This window comes from Peromyscus californicus, unplaced genomic scaffold (assembly GCF_007827085.1).
Source record: "Peromyscus californicus insignis strain IS unplaced genomic scaffold, ASM782708v3 Scaffold_24__1_contigs__length_46423439, whole genome shotgun sequence".
In the NCBI taxonomy this organism is placed as follows: domain Eukaryota; kingdom Metazoa; phylum Chordata; class Mammalia; order Rodentia; family Cricetidae; genus Peromyscus; species Peromyscus californicus.
The window spans coordinates 5640782-5665684 of NW_026294535.1; the positions used below are offsets into that span (position 1 = coordinate 5640782).

The 24903-nt window shown below is 44.8% G+C and overlaps 1 protein-coding gene and 1 long non-coding RNA gene across 2 annotated transcripts in view; one reads left to right on the plus strand and one right to left on the minus strand.

Moving 5' to 3' along the window:
• The first annotated feature begins 2274 nt into the window (after window positions 1-2274).
• The window catches only part of CUNH12orf42 (chromosome unknown C12orf42 homolog), a 153482-nt gene continuing 130853 nt past the window's right edge, over window positions 2275-24903 (plus strand). Inside the window, exons 1-2 of the mRNA XM_052753022.1 lie at window positions 2275-2436; window positions 15166-15259. Of these exons, the coding sequence (XP_052608982.1) occupies window positions 15254-15259 (6 nt within the window). The 5' untranslated portion in view covers window positions 2275-2436; window positions 15166-15253. The remainder of the gene's footprint in view (window positions 2437-15165; window positions 15260-24903) is intronic.
• Window positions 8899-24903, minus strand: part of LOC128119639 (uncharacterized) — a 30221-nt gene continuing 14216 nt past the window's right edge. The window contains exons 2-3 of the long non-coding RNA XR_008221591.1: window positions 21161-21246; window positions 8899-9581 (exon numbers count right to left, since the gene is read on the minus strand). This is a non-coding gene — a long non-coding RNA (uncharacterized LOC128119639). The remainder of the gene's footprint in view (window positions 9582-21160; window positions 21247-24903) is intronic.

The following is a 24903-nucleotide window of genomic DNA, read 5'->3' on the forward strand; positions in this document are numbered from 1 at the left end:
AAAATGACACATCCTTACGACAGTCATTTGCTACGCAGTAACGGCAAATGAAGAAAAATGAAAATCAATCTGACCCATGGTGTTGTATTTAAAACTTAGAGGACAGAAGTTGTATTTGCTGGCAGACTTCAGTTAGGGAAGATGAAGAAGATCAATAAAAAACTTTATGGCAAGGAATAGAAGCTCTGTCAGCAAAGAAGAATGGAAGGAAGCACAGGAGGAAACCTGAAACAAACAGTTTCATAATCTCAATGCAAAGACTTGATTTGAAAAGAGCTCAGTTTCTTCTTTTTTGGAAAGCTGAACTCTGGGCAGTGGGTTTGAGTCACTAAATTAAAGAACTCTGTGGCGGGGGATGGGGTGGGGTGTGTAGCTCAGTGGTTGTCCAGTGTGTGCATGGCAAGGCCACCAAGCAAGCAGCCAGCACGACAAACAAGCCTTTGTTTCTTCAACAGCTGCCAGACCCTGGAATGAGGTCTACTAAAGGATACGGTTTTTTTCAGCTCAAAGATCTTCAAAAAGAGGGTGGGTTTGAAATATGGGTGAAGGGCGGGACAGAGTTCAGCTTAGAGCTCTGGTGTAGTTGCCGAATGTCTATTTTCTTTCGATGTTGTTTTGTAGACAAATGTCCCATAATTGGCCAACTTGAGAATATTCTACATAGTAGGAGTTGTGAACAAAACTTAACTACCCCCCATATCTTCCGTCTGTCTGTCTGAGTCTAGGTTGCAGGCAGTGGCCTCCAGTCCAGAGGCAGTTAGGCCCAGTGATGTAGTCTTGGTACCTGAGGAGTTGTTACTGTGGAGAAATTGTGCCCTGAGGACCACCAGGTCTGCCCTGTAGCTGGTAGCTGACTCCTGTAATTCCAGCACTTGGCAGGCAGAAGTAGGAGGATGCCTGAGAATCTGAGGCCAGCCTGGGCTACAAAGGGAGACCATGCCCCAAGAAAGCTAAAAATTGCAAAACCGAACAATGTTTGTATTGTGATTTGTCTTTACCCCCAGATTTTGCAGCTTCAGGGTCCTGGTTTAGCTGGGATGCCATGTCGGCTTCGTAGCTGAATTGTGTTGCTATTCTAACGTGGAAATCGATTTCCCATGGTTGGCACCAGGTCTCGATCTGTCACCCATTTCTGTGAACCACATTCTGGGTTGGAGCTGTGGCAAATAGCCCTGTGGTGCCATCTTGACGTTCATGTCATAGCTTTGATATGGCATATTGGCCTACTTAAGTGCTTCTGGGGGTCTTGTTTTGTTTCTGAGATAGTATGTTGGTCCAGGCTGACCTGGAACTCAGAGATTCTTCTGCCTCATCCTTCTCAATGTTAGAATTATAGTTGTGAGCACTATGGCGGCTTTCAGCTTTTCAGACTGTTTTTAACCCGCAGAAACGAAAACCATTTATTCTATATAATTGTTTTTTTTTTTTTTAATCATTAGGCACTACCTACAAACAAAACTTAACTTGCTGGGGGCAGTAGGCTCATGTGTGGGTAATCCCCAAACTGAGGCAGTTCAGATAGGACGATCCTAGCGAGTTCCAGACCAGCCTAGGCTACATACACAGTATGTTCAGTGCTGCACTGGGCTAGTGAGTTTGAGGCCAGGATGGGTTACCAAACAGTGAAACCCTGTCTAACCTAACCACTGCCACCCCAGCCCAGATTCAAAACCCAAATAAACCAAACCTATACAAGCCCTGGCTTAGGGTTGGTTACCGTGGAATCTTGTGCCGGGGAGTGGGGGTGGGTGGTGGGTGGTGGGTGGGGTTGGGGGGGGTTCGTAGGTCTTTCTCTGCTCAGCTCCATACAATCCCCAGGCAGATGTGAGCCGCCTTTGTGAGAACAGCTAAATCCTTGACAAGCTGGAATAGAATTTCTAGAAAGTTTCTGAACCAGAGAGTAAGTCTGTGGCTCAAAGGCAAAGGGAATGGGCCCTGTTCCCAACTACAGCATCGCCCTGCCCCCTGCTGTTGGCTACAGCGCCATTATCCTTTTTACTTGGATTGGCAGGGGACTTTAGGAGACTTTTTTTTCTTCTTCTTCTTCTTCTTCTTCTTAATTCCTAGAACTACCTCCTTCGTGGAAAACCAACTCTGTCAAAAGATCAGCAGGTGACGCTTGGTAGTCTTAAACTGAAGGCCTGTCCAGGCCTTGGTAGAGCAGACTATGGGAGAAGAGATGTGGACGCTGTCCCTGTGACTTTGGTGGCAGGGGCGGGCGGGGCAGGGTCTAGTCTACTCGCAATGCTGGCCCCATTGTGGTTGCCCGGAGACTGAGGGGCTCTCGGGACCGCGCCCGGAGGTGCCCATCAGAGTTGGGTAGTGTGGGACCAGCTCGCTTGGAGGAGTCTGCGGCGAGCTCAGGATAGGGCTTTCTGCAGCTGCAGGTAGACAGGTAGAAGAGGAAGTCGTGGGTCCGGTCTGGACACCGAGGAGGTGGGTTGCTCAGAGAGGGACCCTGTGCTTTTGGCTTCTGTAGACTCCAGCCACCTCGGGTAGGGGTGGCTCTCGGGAGGGGCCGTGGGGCGGCGAGCAGCGGAGTCCGATCGTCCCCGGTGGTCGTCATCCCCCTCCACCCCGCTTGACCAGTCCCAGGGTGGAGGCGACAGAACTGCGCCCCGCCCCCGCCCCTGCCGCCCGCCCGTACCCACACCAAGACGCACACGCTCCTTAATCTCCCCCCGCCCCCGGTTGCCCGGGCGACGGCCCAGACGAGCAGGTGATGCATTGACAGCGAGCAGATGGTCCCCCGTGGAGGCGAGCGCGGCCCACAATGCGCCCAGCGCCGCGATCCCACTGCGCCGCCCCCGTCCCGTGGCCCGCGCTGCCCGCATGCTAATAGGGGTCGGGGGAGGGGCCTGGGGCGGGGCCGTGCGCCCTGGGCACGCCCCCAGATCTTGCAGTCACTTCGCCTCATTTTTTTTTTCCTAATGCCGTCTCAAATCCCCCGCATCTGAAGAGTTTTCCTATGTCACACCCAGCACGCTTCATCTCTCTCCAAGTGGATCCAGGCTAACCACCCCCTCTCCACACACACACACACACACACACACACACACACACACACACACACACACACACACACTTTGCCTTTCTCCCATTCTGCAGTTGCAGGAACCACATTTACTCCCGGCTGGCATTTCATGGTTGATCTGGGAAGACTAGAGGAATGGGTTTTTACCACAGCCCAGCCTTGATCCCTGCTTCTAGAACTGGCATTGGAATGGCAAAATGTGTAAAGACACCCGCCCCCATTCCGCCCCCTCCCCGCCCCCACCCCCTATCCCCAATGCTTCATGGCCTTTCAGGCTGCTGCTTTTCCGGGACTTTCCTTTCTGGAAGTTCAGAAATAAATCACTCGCTGGTGACTAGTGTGCTGCCCCTCCCGGGAAGCCCTCCCATTCACACACCCTCCTCCCATTCATTGGACGCACACACCCTCTTCTGTACCCTATTCACCGCTGTGTGGCAAATTGAGGCGATCTTATAGTAAGGGCATGAAAACTGCTAGGCAGCATTCACAATTTTAATACTAACTTCATAGCTGTCACATAAATTCATTGCCAGGCCTACTCTATAATGGCCACGAAATAACTTTAAGAGAAGGGGGGAGATCTGATGACAGCGCCATAGCAATTCTTTGATTTGCAGGTGCTCCCCCCCTCCTCCTTTAAACCATTACTACAGTAACTGCAGATAGCTTTCTCTTTCTTTTTTTTTTAACTGTCACACAGAGAGCTTTAAAAAAAGCCATCCTTCTCCTTTTTATTTTACAGTAGATAAAAAATGCCAAATGCCAATAAAGGCTTTAAAAAAAAGCAGTGGAAAAAAGAAAAAGAAAAAGAGACTAGTGAATAAAGTTGGGACAATACTGGGTCACAGAGCTGTCGAAACTAATGTCATAGTGCGGCTGTTGGGCGGGCGTACAGAAAACTTCTTGTTTCTTGATTTTTATGGAGATTTGGTGTGTGGCATGAAGCACTCCCTGAACAGGTTTAGAACAAGTGGGAAAGAAAGGACTCACAATAAACTCCCCTCCGATGGTCTTTCTGCCCACAAACACCTGTGAGTTACAAAGAGGCATTTTGGAGGACAAAGAGAGGCCAGAGGGCCAGGTTATTGTTGCGAAATGGATACCTCATGTACTCAAGGCTGTACGAGAGGGTTGTTTTATTTTAAAACATGTCCTGGATCCTTGCTATGCAAACTTACAACCAGAAACAAAGCAGTCCTTCCGAGGGCTCTTTAGGACTGTTTCAAATGCATCTTACTCATATGAGCCAGTGTTTTTGCTAAGTTCTTAGACTAGTGGAATTCACTAGAATTCAGAGAGTCGATTTATACAAGCCTCCTAGGTAAGGAAAGTTAGTGATCATTACCCAACACATAGAAATATGTGGTTAGAATGTGTACTTAAAAGACGCATACTATTTGCATTCATTTGAAAAATTATGAGAGTGTGTTTCTTTCCCTGGGAATGGTAATAATTTTATGTTTATCTTCTTTGTCTCTCGCTTTTCTTCTTTCTATTTTTGAGACAAGGTCTCTTTATATAACCCCAGCTGTCCTGGAACTTGCCTTGTAGAACAGGCTGGTCTCTGCCTCTACCTCCTGAGTGATGGAATTAAATGTGTGCACCATCACACCCGGATGCTTATTTTGTCTTGATTTTATGATTTAGTCTTATCACTTGAAGATTTTTCTTTTCTTGTTTCCCATTTTGACTTTTCCTCTGTTCTTTGTCATTTCCTTCCCAATAAGTTAGAATGATTGGAAAGCATATAAAACCATGAGGCAGTAATTTTAAATTGGGTGACATTCCCTTTGCTTAGGATAACTAAAGGAGACCAGAGTCAACTGTAGCCCGAAGCTAGTAAAGAAGCAGGGAAGCAAACAGCCATGTGACCAGCAGCCATGTGACCAGCAGAGGAGCTGCAAGGGTCTCAATTCATTGTCAGAAGGCTGTGAAGCTGGGGCATTGTGTGAGTGGGAAGAAGACAGAGCTGGACGAGATTGGCGTGGGTCAGTTAGGAAGGTCTTTTGTGGGAATAGGGAAGGAAAGGCTTTTATTCTGAAATAAACAGAGAGCTGGGGAGGATTTTGAGGGATTTTCACGATTGGACTTACCATTTTAAGATAATCACTACTGCTATGTGGAGTATTTTCTTAGTTTGCTTTGTGATGCTGCAACAGAATACTGCAGATACGAATGAATGAAGTCTTATTTGGCTTGTAGTTCTGACGGTTGGCTTCAAGAGCCTGGGTGGCACTTGGCATTGTGCTCTCTTATACTGTGGAGGAAGGCAGATGGGCAAGGGTTGGCTAAAACAAGCAAGAGAAAGAGAGAACCCGGGGCCTCAAACCCTTTTATAATGGGCCCTGACCAGTTTATGAGATGAGAGTCCGTACAGGTTGTAGGGCAGAACTAGACAGGCAATGGCTGGTTAGAGACCCGTTGGAAGACCACCTCAGTCACTGAGACAAAGCATAGATGATGTCTTGGAGTAAATTGTGTCAGCAGAAATGGAGAGAATGAATAGCTTCGGATTGTTTTAGAGAAAAGTGTGAGACCTGATGAATGAAAATGTGTGGGTGGGATGAAGAGAAGCAGCAAGGACAAGCTCTTGGGGCTGAACAGCTCAAGGGGCGGGGCACACATGGAGAGGGTAGGTGTGAACAGCTCAAGGGATGGTGCACACATGGAGAGGGTAGGTGTGAACAGCTCAAGGGATGGTGCACACATGGAGAGGGTAGGTGTGAACAGCTCAAGGGGCGGGGCACACATGGAGAGGGTAGGTGTGAACAGCTCAAGGGGTGGTCGGGGCACACATGGAGAGGGTAGGTGTGAACAGCTCAAGGGGCGGTGCACACATGGAGAGGGTAGTTGTGAACAGCTCAAGGGGTGCGGCACATATGGAGAAGGTAGGTGTGAACAGCTCAAGGGGCAGGGCACACATGGAGAGGGTAGGTGTGAACAACTCAAGGGGCGGTGCACACATGGAGAGGGTAGGTGTGAACAGCTCAAGGGATGGTGCACACATGGAGAGGGTAGGTGTGAACAGCTCAAGGGATGGTGCACACATGGAGAGGGTAGGTGTGAACAGCTCAAGGGGCGGTGCACACATGGAGAGGGTAGGTGTGAACAGCTCAAGGGGCGGTACACACATGGAGAGGGTAGGTGTGAACAGCTCAAGGGGCGGGGCACACATGGAGAGGGTAGGAGTGAACAGCTCAAGGGGTGGTCGGGGCACACATGGAGAGGGTAGGTGTGAACAGCTCAAGGGGCGGTGCACACATGGAGAGGGTAGGTGTGAACAGCTCAAGGGGTGCGGCACATATGGAGAGGGTAGGTGTGAACAGCTCAAGGGGTGGTGCACACATGGAGAGGGTAGTTGTGAACAGCTCAAGGGGTGCGGTACATATGGAGAAGGTAGGTGTGAACAGCTCAAGGGGCAGGGCACACATGGAGAGGGTAGGTGTGAACAGCTCAAGGGGCGGTGCACACATGGAGAGGGTAGGTGTGAACAGCTCAAGGGGCGGTGCACACATGGAGAGGGTAGGTGTGAACAGTTCAAGGGGCGGTCGGGGCACACATTGAGAGGGTAGGTGTGAACAGCTCAAGGGGCGGTCGGGGCACACATGGAGAGGGTAGGTGTGAACAGCTCAAGGGGCGGGGCACACATGGAGCAGGTAGGTGTGCACCAGCATGTGGTGTGAAAAATCAAGACTTCAGTTTCAGTGTGTTAAGTTTAAGCTATTGTTGAGGGGCTAAATGGAGATGTTGGGTGTAGGGTCAGACAGCTGACCTCTGGTGTGCGTGGGTGGGAAGGGAGGGTGTGGGGTCATTCTGTAGCTTTCTGGAGACCTGTGATGGGATGTGACATAAAAAGATTAGCGAGGCCACAAGATTTCTCACTTTTCGAATGGGAACCAGAAACGCTGATTCAGTGTGATAGTTAATCCGGAGGAAGACTCGAGAAGTCAGGGGCCAGGAAAGGAACCATCAGAATCACAGTGAACGGATGTCATGAGCACGCAGGAACCTACAGAAGAGCAGAGAGGAAACCCGCCGCGGGAGATAAGAGAGGCTGACAGAGAGACAGGAAGAAGGAGTTTGGGGGCAAGTAGTTGTAATGGCATGAAGTCTTACAGTTCTTTCCACTGTGCTGAATTGTTGAAATTGAGAGACAACATGCAAATGACTGGCAAGTCTATTTAAGAACACACACACACACACATACATACACATACATACACACATTCACATACACTCACACACATATGCATACACACACAAACACACACATACATACACACATTCACACATTCACACACACACACATATGCATACACACACATACACACACAAATACACACATTCACACACACTCACACACATATGCATACACACACACACACAAAACACACATAAATACACACATTCACACATTTACACACATATGCATGCACACACATACATACACACACAAATACATACACACATTCACACATTCACACACACTCACACACATATACACATACACACATACACACTCACACATACATACACACATATACATACACACACATTCACACACATATACACACACTCACACACATATGCATACACACACATACACACACAAATACACACATTCACACACACACATATGCATACACACACACACACACAAAACACACATAAATACACACATTCACACACATATGCATATACACACATACATACACACACAAATACATACACACATTCACACATTCACACACACTCACACACATATACACATACACACATATACACACTCACACATATACATACACACACATTCACACACATATACACACACTCACACATATATACACACTCACACATACATACACACATATACATACACACATACACACATTCACACACATATACACATACTCACACATATACACATACTCACACATACACACTCACACATACATACACACATATACATACATACATACACACATTCACACACACACATATGCACATACTCACACATATACACACACATACATACACACATGCATACACACACACACACACACACACACACACACACACACACACACACACACACGCCCCTGAAGCTGAGAATGTTTTAGCGTCTCCAATAGGCTAAGTATTATCTTGAGAATTCATTAAATAAATTCTTCCTCATTGTGTCTTTCCCTCCTACCCTCTCTGCTCTGTGCAGACCAGGCTAAGCCTGGAATCACGATTCTCCTGCCTCAGTCTCCGGGTGCAGGGATTATCAGGGACACCACCACACCTTCCCTGTCTCCTCAGATACACACACAGGAGCTGGGGTAGGTAGAGGGGTGGTGGCAGGGCGAACTACTGCACCTGCAAAGTCTGGTTGTCATGGAGAAGCAAGTGAGATGCTGGATATGAGCATCTGGGCCCAGGGAAGTAAAAGACGACCCAAGACAACAGCAAAGGCTGGGCGAGACTTTTGCTGTACTTCTCTCTCTTTTTAAAAAACAGATTTACTTTTGTTTTCTCTGTGTGAATGTTTTGCCTGCACGTATGTATGTGCGCCACATATGTGAAGTATCTGCAGAGGCCAGAACAGGGTGTTGGATCCCCTGGAGCTGGAGTTACAGACAGTTGTGAGCTACCATGTGGGTGCTGGGATTTGAACCTGGGTCCTCTAAAAGAGCAGCCAGTGCTCTTAACCATCTCTCTAGGCCTCTTATAACGTTTTTCTTTAAAGGTCCTGGTAAATTTAGCCAAATAGGTGTAGGTTTTCTCCTGTCTAACCAATTATCTGCTGAAAGGAAGAATACACATGCTTTTTAAAAAGATGTATTAATTAGTTAATTTATTTATTCATTCTTTGGGTTTTTTAGAGACAGAGTTTCTCTGTGTAGCTCTGGCTGTTCTGGAACTCACTCTGTAGACCAGGCTGGCGTTGAACTCACAGAGATCCGCCTGGCTCTGCCTCCTGAGTGCTGGGTATTTTTCCTGCATGTATACTTATGTAGCACACATGTTCAGTGTCCATGGAGTCAGAACAGGGCATTGGATCCCCTGGAACTGGAGTTACAGATAGTTGTTTGTGGCCATGTGGGGACAGGGATTTGAACCTGGGTCCTCTGGAAGAGCAGCTGTGTTATAACTGCTGAACCATCTCTACAGCCCTGGTATTTGTTTCAATATTTCCTCTGGGGAGCACAGCTGCTTCCAAGGAAATAGAATGCAGGAACTAATTTTCTCTTGCTCAAGTGTGTAAAAGAGCTCTCAAGTGTAAGAAATCACTGTGTAAACTTTCATGGCAATACAATCAAGAACCTCAACAAAGTATCGTATTAATGGGAAAGATAATTAGAATTAACTTAAGGAGAGATGGAAGCCCTGGATAGAGCTACAGTAATGGCAGAGATGAAGAAAAATGCCTTGGGATAATTAGCTCCAAAAAGGGCTTTGAGTCTTGATCATCTTACACATACATGTGTTTTTTGGGGCCGAGGATGTAGTAGCTCAGTGGTAGAGCACTTGCCTAGCATCCATGAGTACTTGATCCACAGTGCTGCAAAAACAGAAAACGAAAAGTGAATTCTTTTCATGTATTAAGTAAACATAAGTTAGTCATAGAAGTTATGGAATGTAAGAGCTGATGAATTTTTCCCAATTCATGACATTTTAGCTAGAAAAAGAATAATAAAACAAAGCCAACAAGCTATTTTACTCATACGTATGTATGTTACTGCTTTGAAAACTTCATTACCACATTAAATTTGTGAGTGTACACAGGATATATTAAGAGGGTATTGTTTAATGATAGTTTAGGGATTCTAGAAATACATCACAGTAGGATAAATAAGTAGATCATCCAAAAAATCCTATTAAATACTAACCATGAGATGTGTCCTAGTTAATTTTGTTAACTTGACACAAGTTAAGAGTTATCTGAGAAGGGGACCACAATCTTACGGAAAAAATGCCTCCATGAGATTGGGGCTTAACAATTGATATTGGGGAACCCAGTCCATGTGGCCACACTACCCCTGGGCAAGTGGTCCTGGGGAGTATAAGGAAGCAGACTGAGCATGCCCTGGGAGAAAGCAGTGTGCCTCGGTGGCCTTTGCTTAGGTTTCTTCCTCCAGGTTCCTGCCCTGACTTTCCTCAGTGATGACGTGATTTGAGGGTTGTAAGCCGAAACAGACCCTTGCCTCTCCAAGTTGCTTTTGGTCAGTGTTTTACACAGCAATAGAAACCCCAACTAAGACACAAATGTACAATAGTTCTTCTTTTAAATTTTATTTCAAGCATGTGTGTTTTGCTTACATGCAGTTCATGTACTATGTGCATGCAGTGCCCATAGAGGCCAGAAGAGGGCGTCGGATACTCTGGAACTAGAATTACAGACGGCTTTAGTCACCAAGTGGGTGGGAACTGGAAACTGAACCCTGGTCAACTGCAAGAGGAGCACTAACCACTGAGCATCTCTCCACTACACAATAGTTACTCTTTTTTAAAACTTAGTTTTGTTTTTTTGAGACAGGGTTTCTCTGTGTGGTCCTGGCTGTCCTGGAACTCACTCTGTAGACCAGGCTGGCCTTGAACTCACAGAGATCTACCTGCCTCTGTCTCCAGGCCTGTGACACCATACCCACTTTAAAAAAAACCTTTTATTATTTACTTGTTAATTTATCATTACAATAGTTATTCTTTATAAAAGTTTAAAATATATTTTAAAGTGTATTCTTTGGCAGTTTTACACATGGACAGAACACATTTTTAGTCACTCTTGTCCCTGTTATCCTCTCTTACCATCCGCCACTGAGAAAATAAAGTGTCCGTTTTATTGAGATTCATCGTCATAGTTAACAACAACAAAAAGTGGGGGATGCATGAACGAGAGTGACAAAATAAGACAGTGTCAGTATTGGTTGGGACCGTTCTGGAAATTGTAAGCAACTCAATCAGACACGAACAGACGTAAGAGGTAGAGCCAGTTGAAATGAACAAGGTCACTAATGGCCAATAACACTTCTCATTAATAAAATCTGGGAAAAACATACAAGAGACATAGGAAAACATGAGACATAGAAATGTTAACATTCAATAAAAAAAAATAATAATAATAAAACTAGTAGATTTCCAGGAAAATGCACCCTACAGAAATGCAGCCCGAGATGAATAGACTTTAGGAATATGTCTTTGGACATATTTGGCGTCTATCCTTCCCTGAATTCGAAAGCAGGGAGACTGGGCCTTTTGTTCTCAGGAGAAACACAAAGCTGTAGAAGATTAAAGTATATACACCATACCATTGGCACCTATTCAGGATTTCAGTGGGTAACTCCTAAGAGTTCTAAAAAGACTGATTCTGTGATTACACACCTATTAGAAGTTATGGCCATCATGGGAATACCTGTACAAATTAAGACAGACAATGCCCCAGCATATGTCTCCAATAAAATGAGATAATTCTTTGCTTATTACAATATAAAGCATGTTACAGGTATACCACACAATCCCACAGACCAAGCAGTCATAGAAAGGTCCAATCAAACTTTAAAGGATATGCTAAATAAACAGCAACAGGTAACAATAACTCCTAAAAATAGATTACATAATGTTTTATTAACCTTGAATTTTCTCAATGCTGATGAGAAAGGAACAAGAGCTGCGGAGAGACATTGGACGACAGACAAAACTCCTGAGCTAAACCAACCGGTTTATTTCAAGGATGTGCTGACCTCAGAATGGAAACCTGGATATGTTCTACGTTGGGGAAGGGGTTTTGCCTTTGTTTCTGCAGGAGAAGAGAAGCTATGGATACCAACAAAATTAATAAAAATTCGATTCAAACAGGAAAAACCCCTTGATGAGGAGAAGTAAAAGATCATCCACCAATGTGACATCTCTACAAGTTGTAAGAAAAATTTAACAATCAAAGGTTGGGGTAGGGTTCTGTTTTTGTCTTTCCAGGATAATGGAAATACCCATCTTCCAGAAATCATAAAGCCTTGGATATCCGGATGGATATCTTTACAACAAAAAGAAAAAAATCTCTTGGTACCAATCTACACAGGGTAAAATCTCACTGTCTAACATCTATACCTCTATCAATCTAAAAAAGTTGTTGTTCCAATTAAATTATAAACCAAGCTGGCTTTGGAGATGGAATTGGCTCACTCCTTCTCTAAACCCAAGCATATTGCTAAAAAAAAAAAAAAAAAGTTGAGAGATTCTTCAGTCCCATATCAGAAGAGCCCTCTGGTGTGGGACAAAAGAAAACCAATAAAAAGGGACCATTGTCTTCAGATTCTAATTCTCTCCATGCTTACTCTTGATTTCTCGGAATCCTTTCTTACATGTCGTGTCATCTTTAAATCCAACTTTCCATTTTGATAAAAAAATAAGTTTTTCCAATAGCAATCTCTGAAGTCTCCAAAAGAAATGTGGGGCCCCAAAAACAACAACTCTACCCAATCCAGAATGATGCCATGGTAATCATCATCATACTACACTTCTTGCCAGAATTTCAGACAATCTTACTCTGAGCCTTACTGAGGAATCTACAGTTAGTCTAACTGAGATTTAACTATCTGAGCTTTCTCACAGTACCCAAGAGAGATACCATCACCCCCTAAACAACAGGAAACAATTCTAAGAAAATGACGCCCCTTCTCCCTAAGGTTTCATATTTCTCAGGGTTATGGATGATGGTTATAGGGTTGGGGGTGGAAGCCATTCCAGCTTTGATCTGGAAGTTCCAAGCCCCAATGAGGCTTCGGTAACTGTCATGCCTACAAGGCGGGGCCAAGAGAGGACCCTGAAGACCCGAGATCTGGATGCGCCGGCTCTCTTGGTTCCTGGACCCTAGACACTGGAGGTAGACCGAGCAGAGTTCTCCAGAGAACACTGCAGGATTGCACTACACCTTTCCCAGACCCTGTAAACTATCCCTTCACTTGTAAGTTACCCCACAAAATAAACCTCCCTTTTAACTACTTGGAGTGGCCTTAATAATTTCACCAATAGAACACCTCTTCCTGTTGCTGTTAGCGTTAGAGCTTTAAGTTAGCATACAAAGTAGTGGGTTTTATGGTTAAGGTGCTTTCCAGGCAGGCAGTGGTGGCACACACCTTTAATCCCAGCACTTGGGAGGCAGATGCAGGTGGATCTCTGTGAGTTCGAGGTCAACCTGGTCTACAGAGTGAGTTGTAGTCCAGCCAAGACTATATAGCAAGACTATGTCTCCCACACAAAACAAAATAAAGCAAAACACCCAAAGAAAAACCAAACAACAATGAGAATAAGGTGTTTTTATCAGTAGTTACTCAAGTATGTAAGAGACAAGTAATTTTAACCATACACAGATTCCTATGAGCGGTTTGGAAAAGTGACCATCCTAAGTCCTTTTATGGGACTAAATAACCGTGATGGAAGTGTGAAGGTATAAAGGTGAGGGTGGGATGGATTTTACTTATGATCACTGAAGAAAAAATAGAATTAATATTGTGACAGTAATGCACCCCAGCACTGAACAGAAACATGCTATGACCGTGGATGCTTGACTGGCTTACTGTTGGGAATTTTATCAGCATGAAATTGCATTAACAGGTTAACAATGAAAACATGGTCATCCTAAAACATGCAGAGAACACTGAGCAGAATTCACCATCTGCTCCTCTTTAAACATAAAAAACAAGAATCTTTATAAACTGAGAATGGAAGGGGGTCTGCTCAACCTTGTAAAGACATCTACAAAAGACTTAGAAAAATATGGCACACTCTGTACCTGAGCATGGAAATATGTCAATTCTTTTAAATATCAGAAGCAATAATGAATATCCAACTCGTGGAAAGGCTGAATGTTTGGGGGGCTCCATCTCTTGAGTGTGCGCATCCATGGATCTTTCAGCATTGTCTCATGTTATTTTTTGTACCCCATTCTTTTTTTCCTACTTAGTGAACCCTTTATAGCCACTTTCATATTTTGCTTTCTGTAATAGAAATATCTTAAGATTCAAGTCTCAGAACTACAAATATAAAATTATTTAGCATAAGAGTCGAAAGCACAGGAAACTACTGGAGACATAGACAGGGCTTGTCCTTCTGAGTCATTTTAATGGATCAGAGTGTTCCCAATTTCCTTAGGCCTCTCCTCTCTACCTAGAGCACTTTGCAAATCCCAGAATGTTCCAGAACCCACAGCGAGGGCTACACAAATGTGGACTTACTATATTGCCTTCATAGTAAGTCTGTTTTGGGGGGAAAACAGCCATGTACACCACCACAGCTTCACGCTAGTGCAGCAAGAAAAAACTTAGGGCTTAGATATTTGAAAGGAAGAGGGAAGAAGAGCTGTCAATATTAGCAAGATACACAACCATTCACGTTAAAGGTCTCCGGTAATCTACAAACACATATTTCATCATTAATGCGAGGGTATTAGTCAGCTTGCAGTTTAAGATTCTCCCCAAAGTTTAAAAGAGAGAGTTTAATCTGGAGCCAAATATGAGTAACCACGGTCTGGGAACATAGCTGTAGATTACTTCAAATTTCATGCTTCAATGAGGTGTACTAGTACTAGTTTATAGTACAGAATAAAGAAAGGCATGAACCAAGATGAGATACTTTCCAAACACATTGGTGAGAACATCAAAGCAGGGTAATTTCTGCTATAGGGTGCAGTTGCTGTCTGAAGATATTCTCAGCCCTTGGGTTGTGGACCCCTTCAGTCTACAAGCACATTTCAAAGGGTTTACCTAAAGGTCCTGAGGATGTTTGGCCACACAATTGCATTTTTATACCCTGGAAGTGATTTGAAAAATACACACACCTGTAGCTCCGGTATTGGGGATTCTGAGTTGGAGGCCAATCTGGGCTACATAGCCATACCCTTTGTCAAAACCAAAACCAAAACCAAAAAACCATCCCAATGCAAAAATAAAACAAAATCAACAAACTGAAACAAACCTAAGCATTTCCTAGAACAGGGAATCTATGTCTTAAAAACAGATAATCTTACATTTTGGAAAAGTATAAAGTGTTATCGGAATTCATTGTCAAGAAATAATGTTTTAGGTAGGATGATGCAGTGTCTTAGTAGATCACTACATCATTGTAACTGGCTCTTTCTCCATCTGTTGTCACAGGAGACTGAACTCACAGACGGATGCCTAAGGTGACTGGTATGGAGGAATGGGAGAAGCATTCTAACTAGATACTAGACTCTGCAACAGGATGCAGGTAGTGTGTGAAAGGAACTTTTTATTTATTTATTTTTGATCACTGAGTGGGATTGCTCCAGGTCAGCCATTCATTTTGATTCTTGAAGCAACGGCTTTGGTCTCACAGTTCGAAACATCCTGTTAGTTTGTATTCGCCTGTCTGCAGTGATGTGTGAAATATGCAGATGAGAGCGTAATTGCGCATGCCTTCAGAACACGCAATTTTTTTTCCCACTCGAACAAAACATTATACTTCTGTTAAGCACCTGGAGGTTCAGGCCCCACTTTCTTTGACATTGTTGTATGTATTTGCTAAGGTGACACGTGCCATACAGGCGGGGTCAAAGGGGTTAAAGCTACCGCTGGGGTCCCTGAGTTGGACAAGCTCATGTTTTGAACAGAAAGCCCCCCCCAAAAAAATCTACTGCCACGTAAAGAAAGTGAGAACTCTGAGATGGCACCACCCATCTTCTCTGGACCACTCTTTGCAAACCGAGTGGCTTAAACGCTTTTTAGCCCCGAAGGTCCGAAGTCTAACACACCTTTGGGGTTAAAACTTTGGATGTTGACAGTTCTCTGGTACTACCTGAAGACTTTCCATTTCTTTATCATTTCCAGCTTCTTGACCCTACCTGGGCTTGGCCCCTGCTGCTTCTCCTCCTCATGAGAGCCAGCTACCACATTTTGAGTCCCCCTCAAATGGCCTTTCTCTAGCCTCTCTACCTCACCCTTCCACTGTTAAGGACCCTTGAGCTCTCCTAGGCTAATCCTACTTCACAGTCCTTAACTAATTACAGTTGCGAAGTTCCGTGGTACAGGAAGGTACCATGTTCAGACAACAGGTGTGAGGGCACAGGCACCTGGAGGGAAACTGGCCATTGGGCATCACTTCCCACTTCCTCTGCTTGCTCTGCTCTGGCCATTTTCCCACACGCTAGCCTCTGTGCTCACTTGCTCTCCATGGTGTGGAATTGTTGCTAGAGTTTTTCTGCCTGGCCCACAGTCAGGACAAATCTCTATCACCTGCCAGTCCCACAGCCGCTCAAACCCGACCAAGTAAACACAGAGACTTATATTGGTTACAAACTGTATGGCCGTGGCAGGCTTCTTGTTAACTGTTCTTACAGCTTAAGTTAATCCACTTCCATTAATCTATACCTTGCCATGTGGCTCGTGGCTTACCGGCATCTTCACATGCTGTTTGTCATCATGGCGGCTGGCAGTGTCTCTCTGACTCAGCCTTCCACTTCCCAGCTTTATTCTCCTCCTTGTCCTGCCTACACTTCCTGCCTGGCCAATGGCCAATCAGTGTTTTATTTATTGACCAATCAGCAACACATTTGCCATACAGAACATCCCACAGCATGGAATGACTTACACTCTTAGTTCATATCTCTGCTCAGAGCATCTTCAAGGAACCATGTGTCTAAAGCTTGCCCTGTGCTCTCTAACCTCATACTGTTCCTCATTTTTTTTTTTCATAGAACTTCTCTCTTCTGTTGGGGTCTCCTGCTGAAGGTGAGAAGTTGGCCAAATTTGCTTCCTTGGGCCACCCAGAAACTAGCCAAGCTCCTAACACACAGCATGAACATATCAATGTAATTTGCCTCTTCATGTTCTGTGTTCTTCAGTAAACTGGACCCTAACCAAGTATTTTATGAAGATGAGCTGGTTGGTCTTTGAAAATGTATGCCAGAGAATGCCGTGTGTAAAACAGCACATTACCTTTCTGCCCTTTAAAAGCCAGGGCACACACACATTCTGTGGTCAGTAGCTTCTCGGAGACAGCTCCAGCTATGGGGGAATGGGCTTTTCTTCTTTAACTGTGTCAGCACTGGCCTCTGCTGTTTAGGGAACATGAGCCGAGCTGGTATAAAGTGTTTGTGGCGAGAACTACCACCATGGTTGTAGCAAGGCGAGGGTCAGCTGTCCCAAGACAACAGTAGTAGTTGTAGTCCAGGCTTGTAGTAATCATCTGCCTACTTATACAAGCCAAAGCTTGCTGGAAGATCAAGTTTTATGAGGAATTCGTTTATTTTAAAGACTGAAATGTCTGTTTTAACTTGTGAAGTAAGTTTTGAAGATTATGCTATGTTTCCCAGTGTCCCTTCTACTAAGAGAATAGAATAGTTTCAGTCAACAAAAAATATACTTAGGCTGGGCCCGTGGTGGCACATGCTTTTGATCCCAGCACTCGGGAGGCAGAGCCAGGTGGATCTCTGTGAGTTCGAGGCCAGCCTGGGCTACAGAGTGAGATCCAGAACAGGCTCCAAAACTACACAGAGAAACCCTGTCTCGAAAAACTATATATATAAAGAGATTATGCTACTCCAGTGGCCAGATTTAAGCTGACACTAGTTGATGATGAACTCACATGTACTATCAGGTGTCCTTTCATAAATAGCCCTGTTACTTGATGTTTTTGAGAACAGAGATCGATAATAATCAGGACAAAAGTAAGGACCATCATTTTTCCTGCCACTTACAGAATATTTACTGTGTGTCAGTTGTTAAATCCTTCATGTACACAAACATACACATATATCATTATTTTTTCTATGTAATCTTTTCATCCCTTGAAGTCATGGAGCATTTGTTGTTTTGTCTACCCATCAAGAACATTCCTTTCACCCAAAGCTTATTTTAGGAAACTCTTCCTCTGCTCCCACTAGTTTTGGAGATACCGCCCAATTATGGTCTCTTAGTATCTTGGCTGTCAAGGTGAACATATGATCTAGACATAGGTGAACAGACATATCTCAGAGCAGTTCTTTACACGTCAGGAATCAAATCGCTACTGAATAGCCACACGGGGGGGAATTTCCCTAGTACCTACTCAGCCTGATTCCAACCATATTTCTGTCACTTGGCTGTGCCGTGTTCTGACATCCCATAGCTGCGATCAATCACCCACTCTTCCCGCTCAGATGGCGTCTTGAAAACACAGCGGGGAAATGCACACACTGCATTTTTTATCAGGGTGCGGCCCAGACAGTTGTTGCTTTCATTTGTCTTTTGGTCGATTAATATTTTGGTCTTGTGTCACCAGGGTTAGAATGTCAGATGGGCTCCATCTTTTGTGCTAATTCTAGCAGAATATAGGTGGTGGTTTGGAACTCTGTGTTGAGACGGCATTCGTTACTTTTCATCTCGCTGTGACCAAATGCTAGAAAAGGAGCAATTTCTGGGAGCAAGGCTCGGTTTGGGCTTATCGTTGGAGAAGATGCAATCCAACATGACAGAGAAGGGCTCGAGAGCAGTACTGTGTGGCAAGTTGGTCACATTGCGTTTGCAGTTAGGAAGCACAGACTGGACAGGAGGTGGGTCTGGCTTAGGGTCCGCTCCAGGGAGGCTTCAGCTCCTAAAGGTTGCTCAACCTTCCAGAACAGCACCACCAGGTGGAAATCAGGTGCACAAACACATGAGCACCCAGGGGATCGTTCACTTTCAGCTGAAGACTTGTCCTGGGCTAGTGGGAAAGTGAAGCGAAGAAATGAGTTGTTCAAATATTTGACTGCATTTGGATTACATTTTGGACATAGGAAATTATATGATTTTTTTCTTTTTTTCAGAGTGTGCTGAACCAAGGACTTCTAACTTGTTTGGCTCAAAGAATATTTCTGTTGTGATGAGCTCATCTGTGTGTCAAACTAAACTCTTAAATAAGCCTGCTCACTGCAGGGCATTGGCATCTTCTAACACCTCCCTTCTCTACATCGTGTCCAGACAGTCTTACCCTCTAACGATAGGGACAGTGACATGATCTGAATTTAGATTCCGAACTGAATCATTGGTGGGGGGGGGTCACTCTTTTCAGAGAGAGGGGTGTTAAAGCAGAGTCACCCTGAGAAAACTGTCATGCCCCGGCATTGTTGAGCCTGTCTGAGCAATTGCATTAGGGCTCCCATTTCGTGGGTTGGGGGTTCCATTTCTTCATCTTCGGCCTAAGTTACTTAGCAATGACCAACTTAACTATGCGCCCACCATATTGTTTTGCGTGTTTGACTAGAACATTGACAGATTAATAGGAAGGGTAAATAGCAACAGTGGACGGGCCCAGTGTGGGGCAGCAGGATTGACTGCGCTGGACTTCGCTGTGTTTGCTCAGAGGAAGCCGAAGCAAAAGCCTGCTGGGAGGAGGTGACTCGGGTCATGGGCATTTGTTTCTCATCTCTATAGAAAACAATTGTCTCCTCAATGGAAGATGGCTTTTTCTGAATCTACATGGCTTCACTGACAAGGAGGAGATATTCGCCATTCCAGGGTGTTGGCTGAATCACACACAAATGAAAAGGCCACACAAAAATCCAAATGTACTAAATTCCTCAGAGAATCCTTTGATTTAGGTTGAAGGAGAGAAACCTGAGAAAGTTTATCAACTATTCAGTGCCTCCATCCAATATTTGATGTTCAGAATTTTATGAGGTTTCGGAATGATCCAGCCATCATCCCTTCTCCTGGTCCATGAAGGCAGAGCCCTGGACGTCAAGCTCTGTTGAATTTGCAAGCCTTGGTTTAGGGGAAATCTATTTTGACTCAGATTTGTTCTTTGAACTTAGGTGGCTGAGGTGTCTTGAAATAAAGGGAAAGATCTCCTTTGGGTAAAACTGAACTGGCTTCAATCAAAGGCAAAACTGGGTTTCCGGGGGACAATTCTTTGAGCACAGGTGATTTTACATTTTAGCACTAACCTAGTTCTTTACGTTACAGCTCATTTCTAATAAAAGACTCCAAGAGCTTCCACACAGAGTTTGACTAGTCATTCTTGGTCTGTCTTTCCCTGCCCCATTGTGTACGTGTGCACATACATTTGTGTGCATAGATATATAAATCTTTCTTTTAATCTCCTGGGCAGTCTTCTTGAGATGGCAGGCAGGCTGGGAATGGGGCGACATTTGCAGCCTCTCCCTCTGGCTGTCACTCTGCTTTGTTGTGTCTGAACAGATGTTGCTTTCTGACGTCTGCTTCTGCTCCGTTTCTCTCTCCACTGTTGGACTCACGGTTTCCTTCCTTCTCTTCTTAGCGCTCAAGGGTCAGGAGCTGCATGGTAGCATTGTTTATAGCGGTGTCGGAAAACATTTCAGCACCCATAAGCTTCTCAAACGGAAAAACCATCAGGAACTGTCTGTTTCTTTACCTGTCCAACAGCGCTGTAGCATTTGTACCAACACGTGCAGTGCGAATCCGTACTTCAGCGAAGGCGTAGACTGGTTTTCTGCCGCCTCATAATGTCTGGCCTGAGCCTGATGGAGGCGCCCTCACTCATGCCTGGCGTCTGAGTTGGGTTGATTCAAAGCTTCTCTTCATTTGAAACTATCACTCAGTGCCTCTACCCACAGCCTGTTCTTTTGGTGCAGACTTCTCCATAGTTTGGTGATATCAAGGCAGACAGCTCTCTTAGGTGGTGGCTGATGATTCCAAGAATAGTTCTTCCCAGAGGACAAGGAGGAAGCACTGTTGCCTTTAATCACTTAGCACAGAGTTAGAGCACATCACTTTAAAACTCTATCTGCTGAGGCAATCAGAAGCCCACCCAGCTTCAAGCGAAGAGATCTTTCGGTTCATTGTGAAGAAGAATTTGGGTACGTGTTCTACAATTCCAATAGGGTTGAGAGAGAAGAGACTGGAATGTGCTGGGTGACATCATAGGAAGTACTTGAGCATGATCTCCTGCAGATACCTGCCATCAGCAAGACACTGACCCCCAGAAGTAACCTGCCCTTGATCTTAGGTAACCTTTTAGTACAGCTTCCCACCAGACCAAGCTTCCTAATGCCACTTTGCTTTAATTTATTCTGAAACAAGTTCACCTTTCATGTTTCTTCCCCTCCAAAAGGTAAGATCAGAGACCTGCTGGGTGGTAGGAGCACCCTGCAGGGGACGTGTGGAGATTCCGAAACGTCAGTGAGGCAAAACTTACCAAATGCCAGTTAAAATGTTCTTCCACCTATCTGTTCGGTACACATCTTAGAGCAGCCTTTGATCCTACTGAAAACCTCGAGGACCCTGGAGTGAGTGAGAAACAGAAGACTCAGGTTTTAGTTCATCCCCGAAGAGAGGCCGAGGCAGAGAATTTCTCCCTTGGCCTATCACGTTCTCTTTGAAGTCACTTACATTTTCCGATGACCCATTTTACCGCTGTGCAAATGGGCTAAATATATCAACTTTATGAGCAAACCAGGCTATTTATAATGCATTTTGTAGTTATAAACAAAAACAAGTGACTTTAGATATGTAATTGTGCTTGCCAATTACCTCAGGTTGAACTTTCTGTGTTGGTGGGAGTGTGTAATAAATATGAAGCCATCCCACGCTGCCGTGGAGCACACTGATTTCGGGGCCCTCCTGAGCAGCTGTTTGCCTTGCCTTTGTGCATTAGATATATTGATGAACTTGTGCATCTGTTGATCCCACTTCCAGAATCCATCCTACGCACATTATTAGACCATGAGGTCGAGGGTTCTGTCCAAGGATCTTTATGACAGTGCTGTTTATAGTTACTCAATAACGGGAGCCCCCTGACTTTCCAATACCAGAACATTCTATAACCTACAGGTTATGGACAACAAGAAGTAAGGCTTTCTGAAGACATGCTTGTATAGGCTTTGCGTAAATTAATTTAAATAAGAATCAAAGTCTACCTAAAGGAAGAATAAGCAGGGACTGATGGAAGAGAGCGCTATAGAATTATTAGTGATCTTGTACCCTTCTGGGGTGTCTTTTTTATTAAAAATACTTATTTTATTTTTTAATGGGTGTATGTGTGTGTGATCTGTGTGTATATGTGTATATGTGTGTCTGTGTGTATGTTCGTGTGTATATGTGCATATGTCTGTATGTGTGTCTGTCTGTGTGTCTGTGTGTATGTGTGCATGTGTCTGTATGTGTGTATGTCTGTGTGTATGTGTGCATGTGTCTCTGTGTGTGTGTCTGTGTATGTGTGCATGTGTCTGTGTGTGTGTGTAATGTGTGCATGTGTCTCTCTGTGTGTGTCTGTGTATGTGTGTGTATGTGTGTGTCTGTGTCTGTATGTGTGTCTGTGTGTGTGTCTGTGTATGTGTGCATGTGTCTGTATGTGTGTCTGTGTATGTGTGTGTATGTGTGCATGTTTCTGTATGTGTGTCTGTGTGTATGTCGGTATGTGTGCGTATGTCTGTATGTGTGTGTGTCTGTGTGTATGTTGTGTGTATGTGTGCATGTGTCTGTATGTGTGTATGTCTCTGTGTGTCTGTGTGTATGTCTGTGTGTATGTCTATGTGTGGTCTGGGCATGTGTGTCTGTGTGTGGTCTCTGTGTGTGTGTGTCTGCATGGCTGTGTGTGTGCACGTGCACACACGTTTCAGGTGCCCATGGAGGCAGGAAGAGGTCACTGGACCCCGCTGGAGTTCTGAGGTCTTCTGAAGAGCAGTGTGCTCTTGTAATCACTGAGCCCATCTTTCTGTTCTTTCAAACTCTAAATGTGTATTAATGTGTATTCTCGCTGCAGTCAGGAAAGAAAAGGAATGGTGTGTGCGGCTGTCTGGCATAACATTTTTTTCCTTGTAAATACCTTGTACAAAAGGCGGCTCAGTAGGTTAATGCTTTCCCTTATCCACTCACCTGAACACCAGTGGCTGCTGTCCAGCGGTGCCTCCTCCCTCCCCTCTCCCCATCTCGCTGATTCCCACGGGGTGGGGGGTGGGGATTCCCATGCTAAGGACTGGCTTTGCCATGGAGGAGGACGGATGGGCTGAGAAGGGCAAAGGCAGCCAGAATCTCCGTCTGATCTTTGGGCTGCTGTGGGAACCTGTAGCCACAGGACAGCCCCAGGCCTCCATGTGGCCTCCTGCTTAAAGACCTCAAGCCCTCAGGCTATTAACTGGATTTTACCTGAGTAAATCGCCCTGCATTTTGAGAACGTTAATAAATTACCGGGAAAATTCTGTCATCCCGAACACAAACATCTTTCAAAGGCTTACTCACTTCACTGGGCTTTGGTCTCAACTCAAGATTTACCCGTTAGCGTTAACAAAAGCATAAACTGAATTTGGAACCGCAAGGTAATTTGCCCTTAGGGTGGTTGATCTGGCCCCCCCCCTTACTCCCCAGAGAGTTAGTCCTGTGTCCAAACCGGTCCAAAATTCCCCAAAAGACAATCAGGTTTGTGTGGGCCGAAGAGGGAGAGCATTCCAGTGTAGCTCCCTCCTCTTGAACCTGAAGAATGGAAGAGATTGCCCTTTCGTTAAGAGGAAGATAAATTTGGATTTAAAATAGGGAGAACTTGTTACCTTTAAAGCTCTGATCCAGGGAGGGACTGCAGGCTACACATTGTAGATAATTTGCATTACGAAGTTTCCTCATTCAATTACCATCCTGTCTATGGATATAATAAGCACATGCCTTAATGCTTGCAAATCTGGACAATAAATAGCTTTTTAAAACTTACGGGTATGAAAATGGTACAGTTGACTCCTCTGAAAACATTAGCTTTTTGTATTGTCTGTTTATTATGTCTAATTATTGAAGGAAGGCTCAATAAAGCCAGGAAGTAATGAACTTTATTAAATAATCACAGTATTCAGCATAACTGTTTAGTACACCGAACGCTGTATTGAGGTTCCTTCTCCTAATGCAATCATACTCACTAATAAGGTACTTTTCAAGGCATCTGCTATGAAACTTGACTTCTTTTGTCTTGGTTAAACTTGGTGTTGGTATAGATTATTTATATCTTGAAACAGATGCACCTGCTCAGAAGTCAGGCAGCATCCCCGGTAGAAAAACAAAAGAACATAGCTTTCTTGGAGTCTTTTCTAATGTGTCGATGATATCAGAGTTAAGCGGACTCCTTCTGAGGGGTCCCAGGTTCTGGTTCCAGAACACGGAATTGGACAGGGATTCCTTGCATAGCATCTCGATGCTTGCACAGCAGGGACTTTCCAGACATGCTCCATCTGCACAGGTGGTGGATCTTCGTGCATCGCGTGTCTCCTTGCATCCTGAACACCCATCCAGAGCTGTGCATTTTACTATTATAAGGAGCCCCAGGTTACCTGCAGGCACTCTGAGGACCTCTGAGCCTGAACCAGTGGCTCTGTGGCTCCAGACAGTTCTAGTTGGCCTCAGCAGGTGTAGCGGCTTCCCTTCTTTGCCAACCATCTTTTCTGTACGCTAATTCTGTAGCCTCTGGATGGGACCTTCTGCGTCTCACTTTACATTATTCTTCTGAGTCACATATAGCAGAGTGCCCGAGCTGAGGGCTAAATATTTATCCACAGAGAAAGAGAAAAATCTCTGCCAAAAGATATGAAGCAAATCCAAACCCGGATCTGCCAAAAGCTGCAGGGTATTGGCTTTTAGTGATAGGCTAGGCAGCTGCTAACTAGGAGATCCTGAATTCAGCATGACGTTCTGTGTCACTAAAAAGCGAATATTTTGGCAGTGGGCACCGTGAGCTTGTTGAGGCTTAGAGCTTCAAATCTCCTAGTCCAGTATGGAGGAGCATTGAGCCCAAGGTCCAGGGGCAATCGAGAGTGTTAGGAGAGACGTAGAAGAGAATCCCTGTGTGTAATGGACTTTGTGGGACAAAGAGTGAACCCGAAAGTGAACTAGCACCCAAAAGTGCTAAAGAAGAAGCAGGGTCCCTGATAGAAATGCAAAACCTTTTGTCTTAGCTCCAAAATA